Raw genomic sequence first — 15,314 nt, forward strand, 5'->3', positions numbered from 1 at the left:
GGCGCTGAATCCGGGGCTGGGAGAGGGGGATGCTGGCGGGAGGGAGGAGGTTAAGAACTGGGAGGGGGAGGGAAGGTAGAGGGGGAGCGGAGGCGGGGAGGGAGAGGGAGGAGGAGGCGGGAGGAGGGAAAGGGGCTGGAGTGGAGGACGCGGGAGGAGGCTGGAGAGGGAGGCAGGAGAGGCGGTGCCCCTCGCGCCCTTTCAAGTCTCCGCGCCCCCTGCCCCCGGCGGCGGCCGGGGAGGCGGTGGCGCGGCGTTGCCGCCCCGACTCCTCCCCTGGCTCCTCCCCCGGCCCGCGGCCCGGCTGCCCCGCCGGCGGCGCTCGGGAAATATGAAGAGAAGCTGCAGCTGCGGCGGCGGTGGCGGCCACTGCAGCTCGGAGCGGCGCGCGGGGCGGCGGCGGCGGCGGCGGCGGCCGGGGAGGGACGCAGAGGGCCCGGGTGCGGGGAGGCCGGGAGCGCGGACAGGGCCGGGCCGGGAGCGCGGGGCTCGACGGCGCCCAGGGAGCGCGCGCCCCGCAGCCCCCGCGCCGCGCCCCCCGGGCATGGGGCGCGCCGCGGCAGCCTGACGCGCGGGGCCTGGGCCGGCCGCCCGTGTCCCCGCGCCGCCGCGCTCGCCTTGCTTGGCGCCGCCGCCTCGTCGCGTCCTCCGGGCTGGAGGCGAGGGGACAGAGCGCGCGCGGCGCCGCGGCCGTTCCCGGGGAGCGGCGTCCCTGGACCGCGGGCGGCTCGGGCGGTCCCGGAGGAGGACTGGAGATGTCCGGTCTGTGCCGCCTCCTGCTCTCGTACCTGTTCCCGGCCCTCCTGCTTCACGGTGAGTTCCTGCGCGGGCGCCGGGGAGCTGGGGCACAGTCGCTGCTCCCCCTGCCCGCCCCCGAGAGAGGGGGCTCGCGGGTCCCCCGGCGGCGCCGGGAGCTGGTTTGCGGTTGGAGCTTGCTTTCTGGAAGGGTGCAGAGCTCACACACAGACACCTTTTAGCTCCTGAATGGATTCCATCAAGTTCCAGGGAAAACTTTTATGTACCGTTGGCGTTTCAAAGTAGACTGTCATGAAATCGCGGGGTCGACGATCCCGTCTTCAGAGTGTCAGAGTGCCTGCCGGAGGGGCTCTCGATGTGGTCCAAGCTTTTGTGGGTCTGTAAAGCGAAACTGGTCATTTAAGGGGAAAAACAGCCCGCGCGCGTTTCTGTGTGCCCTCGGAGAGGACGAGTGTTTGCTGAAGGTGTGGTGATGGGGCTCTCTCCCCAAGTGGACTGGTGCAGTCTCAAGGAGCAGGGGACTCTTAATAGCCAAGGTGCAATCATGCAAACCAGTCTCCTGAGGTTCTCCGGAACTGGACACCCTGTTTCCTTCAGACTCTTGCTTGATGGTTTTGTTTCTGCGCCCCACGGGCCACATTTCCTCAGGGGCTCCAGTAAACCCCTTAGCCAGGGAACATCAGCTCTTTCAAAGAGCTCCAGGAATTGCATGCAGAAACGTAAGGCCGATTTTGTGGTGGATTGGTGTTGATCCTCGCTGCAGGCGGTGGCAGAACACGTTGTGCTGATTCAGAAATCCTGAGTGACTTTTCCCTAATGGGGGACACCTGACATCTCAGCAGAGCGTCTCCACCAGGAGCACGGCTCTCCTTCCTCCGCACTACCAAGCCTCCAAAACCCCTGCAGGTCAGATGAGCGCCCTGAAGGACACTCACTTTCTGAGCAGGACCCGCAGCTCCGTGGAGCTTTAGAATGCTTTGCTGCATCGGAGGTAGCACTGAAGACCAGGCTGCGACCCCCGCCCCCCTCCGCCGCCACCCCCCGCCCTGTGTGATCTAGGAAGGCACAGCCAGTGAATCCGGGAGCTCTGTGAGTGGCTCTCTTCTTTGTAGTCCTGCTTCAGGGCAGACAGCTCCAGCGCTGCAGGCCCAGCTAAGGTGTCTGGTGGGGCCAGACCTGCCTGATTGCCAAGGTGTGTCCACTGAGCCCCAGTGATCCCAGACTTTAAAAGTCAGGATGGAAGGCTTGCAGTTTGAGGGCCAAAGAGAGAATGTGTAATTATAGGGTTGCACTCCTAGGCCCATCTGCTTAGAATTACAGAGCAGTTTTAATCTTTGGCTGAAACATGAAACAAATCAGAGCCAATGAACAGATCAAACAGCAGCTGCCACACACACCAGAAGAAAGAGGGTGAGAGAGATGAAACAGAGAAAATTGTCCCCTTAAAAAATGTGTTGTAATATCTGCGAACAAAAATGGCAGGATGGTCGAATGATAAAATGAGAAATTACTTGAAAATTTGGCATAAAGTTTTTTTTTTGTTGTTTTTTTGTTTTTTTTTTTTTGCATTTTGGACTACAAAAGTGGTCCTTAGATGTGCAACTGGGACCGGCTTATTCTGAATGCTTTCTCCCTCCTTTCAGAGGTGGGTGTTGTAATTATACTTCCTACCCTGATAGGAACTAATAGTTGGTAATAAAAGGCCCAGTATATCCTTGTGAGTATAGCCCCAAATCTCCAAATTTGAATCTGTGTTGGCCTGAACTTCTTGGGATGAGAGATTTACCCAGACCCAGTTGTGCTGGGAGGAGAACCTTGTGGGGGAAGGGAGGAAGGAAGGGGGCAGTCTGCACTATAACCCTGAGGGAGGGAGGGGGGCATCAGACCCTGTGCATGTGTGCGTGCCTGTGCGTGTGTGTTGAAGAGGATATAAGAGAAAAAAGGCATTTGCAAATTGTAATGGGATGACATGGATACCCTGCAAAAAATTATCCAATTTCAAAGTCAATCTGCAATGGCAAAGTTATTAACGCTGAAGTTGCTCAAAGATCAACTTGGATCCTGCAGGGAGTGTTGGACTCTAGAACAAAAAATAAACAGATGGAATGGTTGTTCAATGTATAAATCCTTGGGATTTAAGAAAGGCTTGTCATAATTCGTTAGGATAATGTAAAGCACCAGGAAACAATTGAGTATTCTTCTTTTCCCCTTTTTCCTCCTGATTTTCCCTGATTGAAGTGATTTTAACTGAAAATGGGTATTAATCATCTTAACCCGAGAATGGCTTGTTGAATGTGTCCTCCTCTGTAGTCGGAGGTTTTACAAGCATTTAAAAATTCTGTAGCAACAGATAAGCTCAATCATATATTCTAATAGTTATGAGTCGAAGGAAATTACCTGAAATCTTCTTAGAATGGGTTAACGATTTTTTCCCTGATACCCAGGCATCTTATTTTACTAAACATAGGACACTATTTGTCTGTTTATGGTAGCGATTGTTAAGTAACAAGAGATTATCTGGGGTTAGGAGTGTATTTGTGACAAACTTCAGTAAGTGTAGTTTCAGACATCATTTATAGATTGTTACACTAGCAAGTCGCATTAATACAATTAAACAGTACACACGGCTTTCATGAAGATTCTGTGTAAAGATGACATAGAAACTATGATGTTTGGCCTCCAGTCTTTGCTCAGTTTGTTGGTTACTTTTATTTCAAGTCATTGCAAGTCATTAATCACTCCTGTGCCCTACTGGTTAGTAAATTAGGCTCTGGCTAGACTTGAGCCTGTTGTTTGTTTTTGCTGTTTTTTAAACTGTAAATGTAGGGCAGGACTGAAGTTCAGAATTTAATGGCATAAAAGTATACATGTCAATTTCACTTTCCTCTCCTTCAACTTCTGAAAACAATTGAATTTCTTAATCCAAATAAAACCTATTGAATGTCACAGAGGTATGCAGCTGGAAGATGTCCATTGTCACTGTTTTCTTTGCTTAGATGAAAAGCCACAAAAATCATTCGGCTCCAGAAACACAGATTAGCATGAGGTATTCCAGAATAAGTGGTGCTTTAATGTACAGAGAAGGGCGGACTCTCCTTGCTAATGGAAGTACTTGATTTTAAGTTTTGGAACTGATGTTGGGGGAGATGTTCTATCCCCCCATGCTGTTTACTTGTGTAGAATTCGTTGACTTTTCTGAAAGGTGAAGGCAATTTTGAGCTATTCTTTCATTCAAGCATATTCTAGCAAAATGGGGAAAAAACCCCAAAAAACAAAAAACTGTAAATTTCTAAATAGGAGCTTACCCAATAAAATCAGACAAACACTTAAATAGGGAAAAACAGGAATCTTTGAAATACTGTTTTATTGAAGAAGACAGTTTTTGTAACCAAGAAAACATTGTGTTTCCTGCACCCTTTCCCCCTTGGTCATAAAATGAAATCTTGAAAAGAAATATGACTCATTGGTACATAACAGGGAGCAAGGGTCTTAGATGTTAAATATTCTCTTGCGAAATCAATTGACTTGCCTCAAACGTGTGGCTAGGCAGATCTATAATAGCCATGTTCATTCTTTTTCTCCCCAAATGAGAAGAGAGCTAAACCTTTAGTGGATGATATGACTGTGTAATTACATACTGTTCAGCGACAGACTGATGACAACTTGATATAATCAATTAAAGTGAAGCATAAAACATTTAAGACTAGAAAGATGAAAAGCTGTGTTAGTGATTGTATACATCTGCTGAAAGCTCACACAGCAGGACATGTCTTCGATAGACCCTGCCATCATTGTCCACACATGCCTTCTTACTGTCAAGATTTTACGTTTACGGGTCCTTGTTTAGTTCTAATTTGGGAATAGAATTATTCTGGAAAGTCACATGATGGGTATCAAGGTTAAAGAAATGATACAGTGTCATCCTAAAATTATTAAGGATATTCTGTTCTGTAAGGATTTTCCAGTTTCATTCATTCAGCAAGTACATTTATGAGGCCCTACTGTGTGCTAGGTACCACTGCATGCCAGGGACAGGAGCTGTGAGGAGCCGCATACTCCCTTTCCTGCAGAGCCCCAGAGAATATCTAGGGGGTGAGGAAAGAAAGCTTGTTGCAGAGCCCCAGAGCTGGGAGGATGGCATGCTCTGGGTGAGTGTAGTACTTTACCTGCTGAGAATCCCACCAAACAGCACCAAACGTGCATATACCCCACGCACACCACGCACACACAGGCCACACGTGCCCGCACATGCGCACAACCGTGCTGAAGAGCGTGGGTGCGGCAGCAGCAGTCAGCTACGGATGCAACATGCAAATGGTGCAGTCTGTGGTTCAACCCCAGTGTCTAGCCTGGGGACCGTGGCATTAGATGAAAATGACATAGAAAATTACCTCGTTTTCAGCTACGGTTGAATGGAGCCAGGAATTTGAAATCTTGACTTTATTATATTTCTCATAAAGGGAAAAATACTTTTAGATAAAAAGCTTTAAAGATTGGCAAGAGCAGCTCTTTCAGCTTTTATCTCAAAAAACAATTTGGAAATAAAAATAAGAGCTTGGTAGGTATAGCTACGCACATGGTAGTAAAATCCGGTTTGTCTGCAATGCATACAGGCTTTTATTCCAACACATGGAAAGCTGTGCTGAAGTTTATCTAGCAGAATCCATGGTAAAGCATACATTTACAGTAATGACTGCTTATTTGATTGGGCAGGGCAATTTCATGGCTAAGTAATTACCTGCATTTAATCTAATCAGTCACATTTTATCTGCTTTGGGTTCTTACATATCACACCAGTTCTAACTTGAGAATACTTTCTCACTCTGCTTATCCAAGTAATACATGTCACATTATTTAAAACAGAAGCATGCAAAATGAGCAAGAAAAGAATCACTCAGAACCCCTCCCCAGAGACAAACCATTGTTAATATTTTTACATATGCTTATTTAGCCTTTTAAATTTTTTTAAAAACATTGAACTACATATTATAGAGACTGACCTGATCAAAGATTAGTTCAGTCCCAAGTGTGCTTGAAAATTGTTTTCTTCCCCACTGATTTTACATTTTATTACACGTGAAATGGTTTGGAACTTTTGGTTCTCCATCTCGATTGGCAGGTGAGAAACTCTGGCATATATTTAGATAGTTCAAATTTTTTAAAATGTTATTGAAAAATTGGGGATTTGGACATGGGGTATACTTTCCTTCTATTTCACTTTTCCTTTCATTTAAAAACAACAGCCTGTGTGTAAGAGAGAACCTCACAAGTAGTAGGCACTTCAGCTATTTGGTGAATGAATGAATACTGACTTTCAAAAGGCAAATAGTCTGTTGGAGAGGATGTGGAGAAAGGGGATCCCTCCTACATTGTTGGTGGGAATGCAAGTTAGTACAGCCACTCTGGAAAACAGTGTGGAGGTCCTTTAAAAAGTTAAAAATTGAGCTACCCTATGATCCAGCCATTGCACTACTGGGTATTTACCGCAAAGATACAGACGTAGTGAAGAGAAGGGCCATATGCACCCCAATGTTCATAGCAGCAATGTCCACAATAGCTAAATCGTGGAAGGAGCCAAGATGCCCTTCAACAGATGACTGGATTAAGAAGTTGTGGTCCATATATACAATGGAATATTACTCAGCTATCAGAAAGAACGAGTTCTCAACATTTGCTACAACATGGACGGCACTGGAGGAGATAATGCTAAGTGAAATAAGTCAAGCAGAGAAAGACAACTATCATATGATTTCTCTCATCTATGGAACATAAGAACTAGGATGATCGGTAGGGGAAGAAAGGGATAAAGAAAGGGGGGTAATCAGAAGGGGGAATGAAACATGAGAGACTATGGACTATGAGAAACAAACTGAGGACCTCAGAGGGGAGGGGGGTGGGGGAATGGGATAGGCTGGTGATGGGTAGTAAGGAGGGCACGTATTGCATGGTGCACTGGGTGTTATACACAACTAATGAATCATTGAGCCTTACATCGGAAACCGGGGATGTACTGTATGGTGACTAACATAATATAATAAAAAAATCATTAAAATAAAATAAAAAAAAAGGCAAATAGTCACTCACTGGTTGCTCCCCTGGTGCCCCACCCTTCACTGTTCCGTTTAGTCCCTCCCTGTCCCTGGACTGGCTGCTTCCTGAAAACACCATGGGTTTAGGAGCAAGCTTTGCTGCCGATGACCATAGCAGAAGTAGTATGTTCATTCCCTTTGACAACTATGTTAAGGACTGCCTTCTGAATGAGTAATCTGGTGAATTCAGTGGGGGAAATAGTCACCTCATCACGGGGGCTTTGTATTTAGGGTGTCAATCTCTGCATAAATGCTCAACCCTCTGCTTCCTTTCATTTTGGGAAATCTGTTTTTTTTTTATTGATATCATTGAGAGTTTTCAGTCTCTGAATGGTAGACTATTACAATTATAATAGTAGTTAAGGTCATTCTGCAGTCATTTTGGATTACTGCTACAAAATGATTTATTCCCTGGGAGTAAATCACTCGTGCACACGCACGCACGCACACATGCACACGCACACGCATGCAGGTGTGTGAATAAACCGTCCAGAGCTCCAGGATCTCGTTTAGTTCTCTAGAAGTGGTAGTCTGTACAATTATACCCTCAAGCCTTCAGGAATTAATTTTTTTTCAACAGGTGAATAATTTCCTTCCGAAGTCTACTATTTTCTCTCACACTTACTTGAAAGAAAGACCCACTTGTTATCATAATTTTATCTGAGCCCAGGCCCTGGCACCCCTAGTCTTGGAGACCATGGGGAAGTCCTTTTCCAGATTCAGAGCTCTGCTGGACAGGGAACAGTGCTGTGGAGAGCTTCCAGCTTAGTCTGTGTCATGGACTGGCAGTTTATAGAACCCTTCCCATTAAAGAGTGGTTCTCTGCTTACAACTTTCTGTACCTTGGTAGTAACTGGCATTTGATAAATGAGATAGCATATACACAAAGTAAATTGTTAAGTGTTACACAAACTTTAGTTATTATTACCATTCATATAATTTTTACTTTCATACAAGTAAAAGGCACATATTAGATGACCTACCCAAAGCCACCTTGAAGACTACATTCACAGGCACTCTTTTACTGTATGGTGGTCAAGTTTCATTCTTTTGCATGAAGCTGTCCAATTTTCCCAGCACCATTTATTGAAGAGACTGTCTTTTTTCTACTGGATGTGATGTTTTTTCCTGCTTTGTCAAAGATTAGTTGCCCAAAGAGCCGAGGGTCCATTTCTGGGTTCTCTATTCTGTTCCATTGGTCTATGTGTCTGTTTTTGTGCCAGTACCATGCTGTCTTTGTGATCACAGCTTTGTAGTACAGCTTGAAATCTGGCAATGTGATGCCCCCAGCTTTGTTTTTCCTTTTCAACAATTACTTGGTGATTCGGGGCCTTTTCTGGTTCCACACAAATTTAAGGGCTGTTTGTTCCAATTCTTTGAAAAATGTCATTGCTATTTTGATTCATTGGCATTGAAAGTGTAGATTGCTCTGGGTAGCATAGACATTTTAACTATGTTTATTCTTCCAATCCATGAGCGTGGAATATTTTTCCATCTTTTTGTGTCTTCTTCATGTCTTTCAAAAGGGATTTGTAGTTTCTAGAATATAGATCCTTTACGTCTCTGGGTAAGTTAATTCTGAGATAACGTATGATTTTTGGTGCTATTGTAAATGGAATGGATACCCTAATTTCTCTTTCTTCAGTCTCATTGTTCGTGTATAGAAATGCAACTGATTTCTGAGCATTGATTTTGTATCCCGCCACATTACTGAATTGCTCTCTAAGTTCTAGTAGTTTAGGGGTGGAGTCTTTTGGGTTTTCCATAGGAGGCAGCCCACGGAATGGGAGCAGATATTTGCAAATGACACCACAGATAAAAGACTAGTATCCAAGATCTATGAAGAACTTCTCAAACTCAATACATGGGAAACAAATAATCAAATCAAAAAATGGGCAGAAGATATGAACAGACACTTTTCCAATGAAGACATACAAATGGCTAACAGACACATGAAAAAATGTTCAAAATCATTAGCCATCAGGGAAATTCAAATCAAAACCACATTGAGATACCACCTTATGCCAGTTAGAATGACAAGAATGGACAAGGCAGGAAACAACAAATGTTGGAGAGGATGTGGAGAAAGGGGATCCCTCTTACACTGTTGGTGGGAATGCAAGTTGGTACAGCCACTCTGGAAAACAGTGTGGAGGTCCCTTAAAAAGTTAAAAATTGAGGGGGCACCTGGGTGGCACAGCGGTTAAACGTCTGCCTTCAGCTCAGGGCGTGATCCCAGCGTTATGGGATAGAGCCCCACATCAGACTCTTCTGCTATGAGCCTGCTTCTTTCTCTCCCACTCCCCGTGCTTGTGTTCCCTCTCTCACTGGCCGTCTCTATCTCTGTCGAATAAATAAATAAAATCTTTAAAAAAAAAAAGTTAAAAATTGAGCTACCCTATGGTCCAGCAATTGCACTACTGGGTATTTACCCAAAGATACAGACGTAGTGAAGAGAAGGGCCATATGCACCCCAATGTTCATAGCAGCATTGTCCACAATAGCTAAATTGTGGAAGGAACCGAGATGCCCTTCAACAGATGACTGGATTAAGAAGATGTGGTCCATATATACAATGGAATATTACTCAGCCATCAGAAAGACTGATTACACAACATTTGCAGCAACATGGACGGGACTGGAGGAGATTATGCTAAGTGAGATAAGTCAAGCAGAGAAAGACAATTATCCTATGGTTTCACTCATTTATGGAACATAAGAAATAGCAGGAAGATTAGTAGGGAGGGGAAGAGAAGAATGAAGGGGGGGGTAAACAGAAGGGGGAATGAACCATGAGAGACTGTAGACTCTGGGAGACAGTACTGGGGGCTTCAGAGGGGAGGGGGGTGGGGGATTGGGATAGGCCAGTGATGGGTTTTAGGGAGGGCACGTATTGCATGGAGCACTGGGTGTTATACGCAAATAATGAATCATGGAACATTACATCAAAAACTAAGGATATACTGTGTGGTGACTAATATAACATAATAAAAAATTATTATAAAAAATAAAAAATAAAAATTTTAAACTAAAAAGAAAAATGCCCTTGAGCCACTTTGGGAACCTGAATCGTCAAAGAACGAATGATCATAAATGTCTACTGCATTCCACATACAATGGCAGAATTTTCAACAGCCAGCTGTTGTGATTAGTCAACATTTCCAGTAACATAGGTAGTCCAATTAAATGGGGTTTTTAAAAAGTTATTATATATAACAAGCAGATTTATTATAAATAATAGGGATACTCAGCAGCTATTCTAAAAGTTGCCACCCCTGAGTACTGCATTGCTAAGTATCAGGATGACGGATTTACACAATTTAAGATTAAAGTGTGACATATAAATATTTTGCACAAGTTTCTTTTCAGATGTAGTGCTAAATTAGTATTTGTTCCTACTTTCCTCTCTCCCTCCCTTCCTCTCTCTTTCCTCTCTTTGACTCTAACTTCTTATATACCTTCTGCACAACATGCAAAAGATGTACTGGACAAAAAACTCGGAGACTAGGAAAGAGATTTACTGCTATTTGTCCAGAGTGGTTCCCATCTCTTATCTTTTTCATTTATTCAGGCTAAAATGATATGCTGAGCCATCATCATAGAAGCTTCAGAATGGATCTTCCTGTTTCCCATCTGCTTCCCATACTTCCGAAAATGGGAAAAGTGATCTTCCCAAAATGGAATTCCTATTGTGCTGTTCCATCGCTTAACACCTTTTGGTTTCTCTTCACCTTTCCAGTGAAATTCACACTCAGTATGCTATGAGGCACTCTTGATCATGGCCCTGCCTCTCTTCTTCTGCTCTTTTGTTGTGGGCCACCCTGTGGTCACCCCACCCTGAGCCCGGCCCTCGTTCCTCCTATGTGAACCCTTCCTGTCTACCTCTTTATGTTTGGATATGCTGTATACTCTGCCCAGATCACTTCCATTCAGCATTGAAGGCATGGTTGCCCCTCCATGAACCCTCCAAGGATGAATTCAGAGTCTGCTCTCTCTGTCTTATGAGTCCCTCTACAAGCCCACTTAGGGTGGTTTCTGTTCCAGCTGAGACTCTCTCAGGGCATAATGTTTGTAGCTTCCATACCTAGACAAAGCCTGGCCCTTCAGAACCTTTCTGATGGTTTGGATAAATGAGTTGCTAGTTTCAGTCCCAAATTGGAGTTGACATAATCTGAGCAACACAGTGAACACAGGTGTCCCTGGGTTGACCAGAAGCCTAAGGCTGGTTTCCCTGGAGGTCACACCATGGGTGATCCTAAGATGGAAGGGTGGGGGATAAGGAAAGCTGTTAACCTTGACCTCTTCTGCAGCTAGACTTGGTGCTTCAAATGACCTTTTAATTCTGAAAACCATTTCATAGAAGTAGCACTCATGAGAAGGCCGACCAGAGTTTCCACACCAGACAAACCAAGTAAATATTGGAGACCACTGTTGGCAATTGACTGCAGACCTAAGAGACAAGTTTCTCCAACTGTACAGCAGCTCCGGCTTTCACTTGATGCATTTAATTTTGTTCCCGCCAAGGTAATGGGTACTCGAAGGACAAAGATAGAAAGAGAACCAATCCCATTTTTTTTCTATCCTAAAAATATAGTTATCGGCCTTAAGTGCAAACCCTAAACTCACTGTACGCTGAAGAGCTGTGCTAGCTGTGGAGTTCTTCTCCACCTGGCTGCTCGTGCTGCCACTCTTCTGCCCTGACAGCCTTGCCATGTCTGTGGCCTTTGCTTGTTGTGTGATAAGAGCGATGGCCAAGTGGAGATTTGTCTCTAGAAACCCGAGTGACATAGTGATCTTTTGCCTGCTTTTGAATGATTGGCATATTGGTGGTTCTGGGATTTTTTTTCTTCCACCCCTGGTTAAAAAGCATCACTGTAGGCTCCCTTCCTGTGTGACTGGCCTTATGAACGACCCATGCAAATTTTGACCACCACTCCCTCTTCCTCTGCCTTTGAACTCCCAGCTGCCTTCCCAGAACCCTCCTTCATCATCTCCACCCTTGTTCTTTGACATTCAGGCCAATGAGTCCTTGAGAGCCTCAAGGTCAGAAAAACTTTTCTTCATTCTTCTTCATGCTTCCAGCTCCTAAAATATACAAAGTAAGAGTGAATAGGTATTTGTTAAACTGAGTAGAACTTGTCAACAACCACAGAGTCCAGCGCTTTGGGTCCCACCCTCTTCTGCATCAGGGTCACCAGTTAACTTTGTCGGGGAGCTCTGTGTCTTTCTGTATTCTGAGCTCTCTGTCATTCTCAGAGCAAAGAGTGAGCCTGGCTCTGGCTGACTTTTACCGTTATTTTAACTCTGCTGTTAGTTAGGAAGGACTTTTTGAGGGCAGTCTAAAAGCCTATCATTATTTAAAATGATAACACCCTTAATGAGAACTGTGTCTGTGCTAAGGGAGACAGTCTCAGTGAATCCTGACACCAACCCTAAGAGACGGGTCATGTTATCCCCTCCTTACAGTTGAGTAGACTGAAGCTTGGAGAGGTTAAGTCATTTGTTTCAGGTCACTACACTAATGGTGTGTTTCATCGATTGAAAGATACACATTTTTCCCCCATTTTAAGATCTCTGCAGTGGATGTGTATCTTATGATCGATGGGGGTCCAAGTCCCTGTTAACTTGCAGGCACCAGTCGTATGGGGTGATGCAGGCTATGCCTGTGTGAATCTGGATGCGCAGCTCATACCGTCATCACATCACTTCCTTTATGTGGCCACTTGTTATTCTATGTCTGTGGATTAATTGCAAATAGGTCGGTTTTGAAAATAGAGTACATGTTTGAGCCACGCGTGCTTACTTATTTTCCCCATAACTCTCATAAATTTCACTCTTCAAAATCAGCATGTCCTCATAACAGAGCAGTGGAGTGTGAGTTTGACATCAGTAAGGCAGATATTTATCACTGGAAGAATAAACTGCAATTCTGTATTTTCTCACATAGCAACAGTCAATTACATGGAAAGGAAGATACCCACAAAAAGATGTGGCTGTGTTTGTGTTTTGCTGTTGAGATACATGCAAAGCAAACACATTACCTGTCACACATGAAGCGTTGCAACTGAAGGCAAGAAACAGTCACATCTCTTTGAACAGATAAAAGCAATGTCAGAGCAGTGGGGCGCTGCTGTGCAGGATTCAGGGGGACCGCAGGACCATTGTGCAGGCATGGTGTCATCATCGAACTGCAAGTGTTTTTGTCACTGGGAGTAAAATAATGATGCATCTTAACAACCCTTGAAGGCTTGGATTCAATGAAATCCTTTAAGTGGCAGATCCAATTTCAGACTCATGCAGCCTAGCTCCAGAGACTTCTCCCATATCTACTATCTTCCCGGCTTTTATTATCTTTACGGAAAAGCAGTTGCAGGGTGTAAAGGGGTTTACAAATCAATTTTTAGAACATAGCTTGGTTGATAGGGAGGTGATGGTTCTTTACCACAAGCTCAGTGTCACATTTAAAGCAGACTCTTCCCCAACTCCCAATGCTTCATAACTTGAATTAAAATCTGTTTTAAGTTAGCCACATTATAACTGATCACACTGGCAGTTGACCCACCAGACAGCAAGCTGTAGTGTCTTTCATTTCTTGATGGCATTCAGGAACTGCTTCCCATCATCAAGATAGTTACAACTCTTGGGATTGGTAGAGGTCCATAGTACCCCCTCTCCCTCCTCTAGTTCACAGCCAACCGAGAGATCAACAGAGGTCTTAGACAAATGGGGATGAAAACATGAGAACTGTGATAAATACTCAATCAGAAGCCACAGTATAGACAGATATCCATGGTAGGATTGCTAACAGGTCACCCCTGAATTTTTCAGCCTTTCCACCTGGCCTAGTGCCACAGCCAAACAACTGGAGAGTCGAGCGCTTACTACATGGCAGGGGTAGGCACTGATCACAATGCATGTGCACTTGGCCCTTGAACAACACAGCTTTGAACTGTGCGGCTCCTCTTACATGTGGATTTTTTTTTTTCGATAGAGTACAGTACTGTAAGTGTATTTTCTGTTCCTTACAATTTTCTTGATAACATTTTCTTTTCTCTAGCTTACTTTATTGTAAGAATACAGTATATAACACATATAACATGTTGTTCAAGGGTGAACTGTATTTTGTAAAGAGGCCAGTTTGGCAGACAGAGACGAATAGTGTAGTCACACACACACACCTGTTTTCATCCTGCACATAGCTTCACTGGGGAGGGTTGAATGAGGAATGGGGAGAGAATACCCAGAAGTAAACTCTTCCTTCCTCCGTGGAAGCAGGGGCCACTGGTAGGAAGGGCCTCACTGAACCACCATGAGCCCATGAACACTGACACCACCAGACGTGGATTTCGGAGTTTCAGTGTTTTTCTCATTCTTGCTGGGATCCGAATCACCTGGTTGGGCTAAGCAGGGTTGGTGGTGAGGTTGCATTTCATTTGAACGCAGCACCATCATCTCATTTTAGAATCTCTTTTCACGCTTTTTATTTAGTTGAATGATACCCATAGATGTCTCTGCCTCACTGCCTTTCGCTTTATCTAAGATCCATAGGAGCAGTCCAAGGTTGCAGCTCTAGCCTGAGGCCAGCATTTGCTCAGAGGAAAAGCCCAGAGTTCCCACATGTCTTCTCAGTACCAAAGACTTTCAACAAAAGATTAGTTCAGCCCTCTGAGTCATGGCAAATATCTGAATAGTTTACAAATACCTGAATGTTAGCAACATATGGGTCTGCAGTTTCTCCAGTAGATTTTCATTATGTTGTTCTAAGTCACCATGTTCTGGGTCTAACTTTTTATTCTTAGACGATCCCTCATAAGCCCTGGTTTCTCTATAAAGTTTTATATATTTCTCTATACATATATTTACATATTTTTTATATATTTATATAAAATATATAAATATATATATTTCTCTCTATAAAGTATATATATTTGCCTCTTCATACTATAGTTCTGATGGGTGCACTTTATTTTGTGTATATTTTTATTTTATTGTCTATTTGTCTAGGGTTTTTTGTTTTTATTTTATTTTTTTATTTTTTATTTTTTTGGTTAACAGTGCTGAATACTTAGTAGGTCCACAATAAAGACGTATTGATGTGTTAATTACTTCAGGAGTGAACCTCGAAAAGAAAGAGTAGGCTTTCAGATTATAACTCAGCTGGCCATGCTTTATTCTGAACAGGGGCTGGAGGGTTATTTTGCATGTTTAAGTGTCTGCCAACCTAAACTGATTATACTGAAGATGAACTTAGTCCTAATATACCTTTACCTGTGAAAAATAAAAATACGTAGTCTTCCTGTAGTTATTCTTAATTTAGAACCCTATATTAGCACAGCCTTTGTGGGTGTGAGGGGCTAGAGTGGGAACGTTATTGGGGGAAAATGTCCCCCACTTCCCCCACCAAAGGGGGATCTATGACTTGTGCCCTACTGATGGACAGCCCTGTAGACTGTGTCCATCCAAGAAATG

At 44.1% G+C, this 15,314-nt stretch overlaps 1 protein-coding gene across 1 annotated transcript in view; it reads left to right on the forward strand.

Annotated features, from left to right (window-relative positions):
* Positions 1 to 317: 317 nt before the first annotated feature.
* The window catches only part of APCDD1 (APC down-regulated 1), a 34,424-nt gene continuing 19,427 nt past the window's right edge, over positions 318 to 15,314 (forward strand). Inside the window, exon 1 of the mRNA XM_045793884.2 lies at positions 318 to 813. Coding sequence (XP_045649840.2) covers positions 756 to 813 — 58 coding nt within the window. The 5' untranslated portion in view covers positions 318 to 755. The remainder of the gene's footprint in view (positions 814 to 15,314) is intronic.

Source organism: Ursus americanus, chromosome 19, assembly GCF_024610735.1.
Source record: "Ursus americanus isolate L20-20 chromosome 19, mUrsAme1.1.p, whole genome shotgun sequence".
Lineage (NCBI taxonomy): Eukaryota > Metazoa > Chordata > Mammalia > Carnivora > Ursidae > Ursus > Ursus americanus.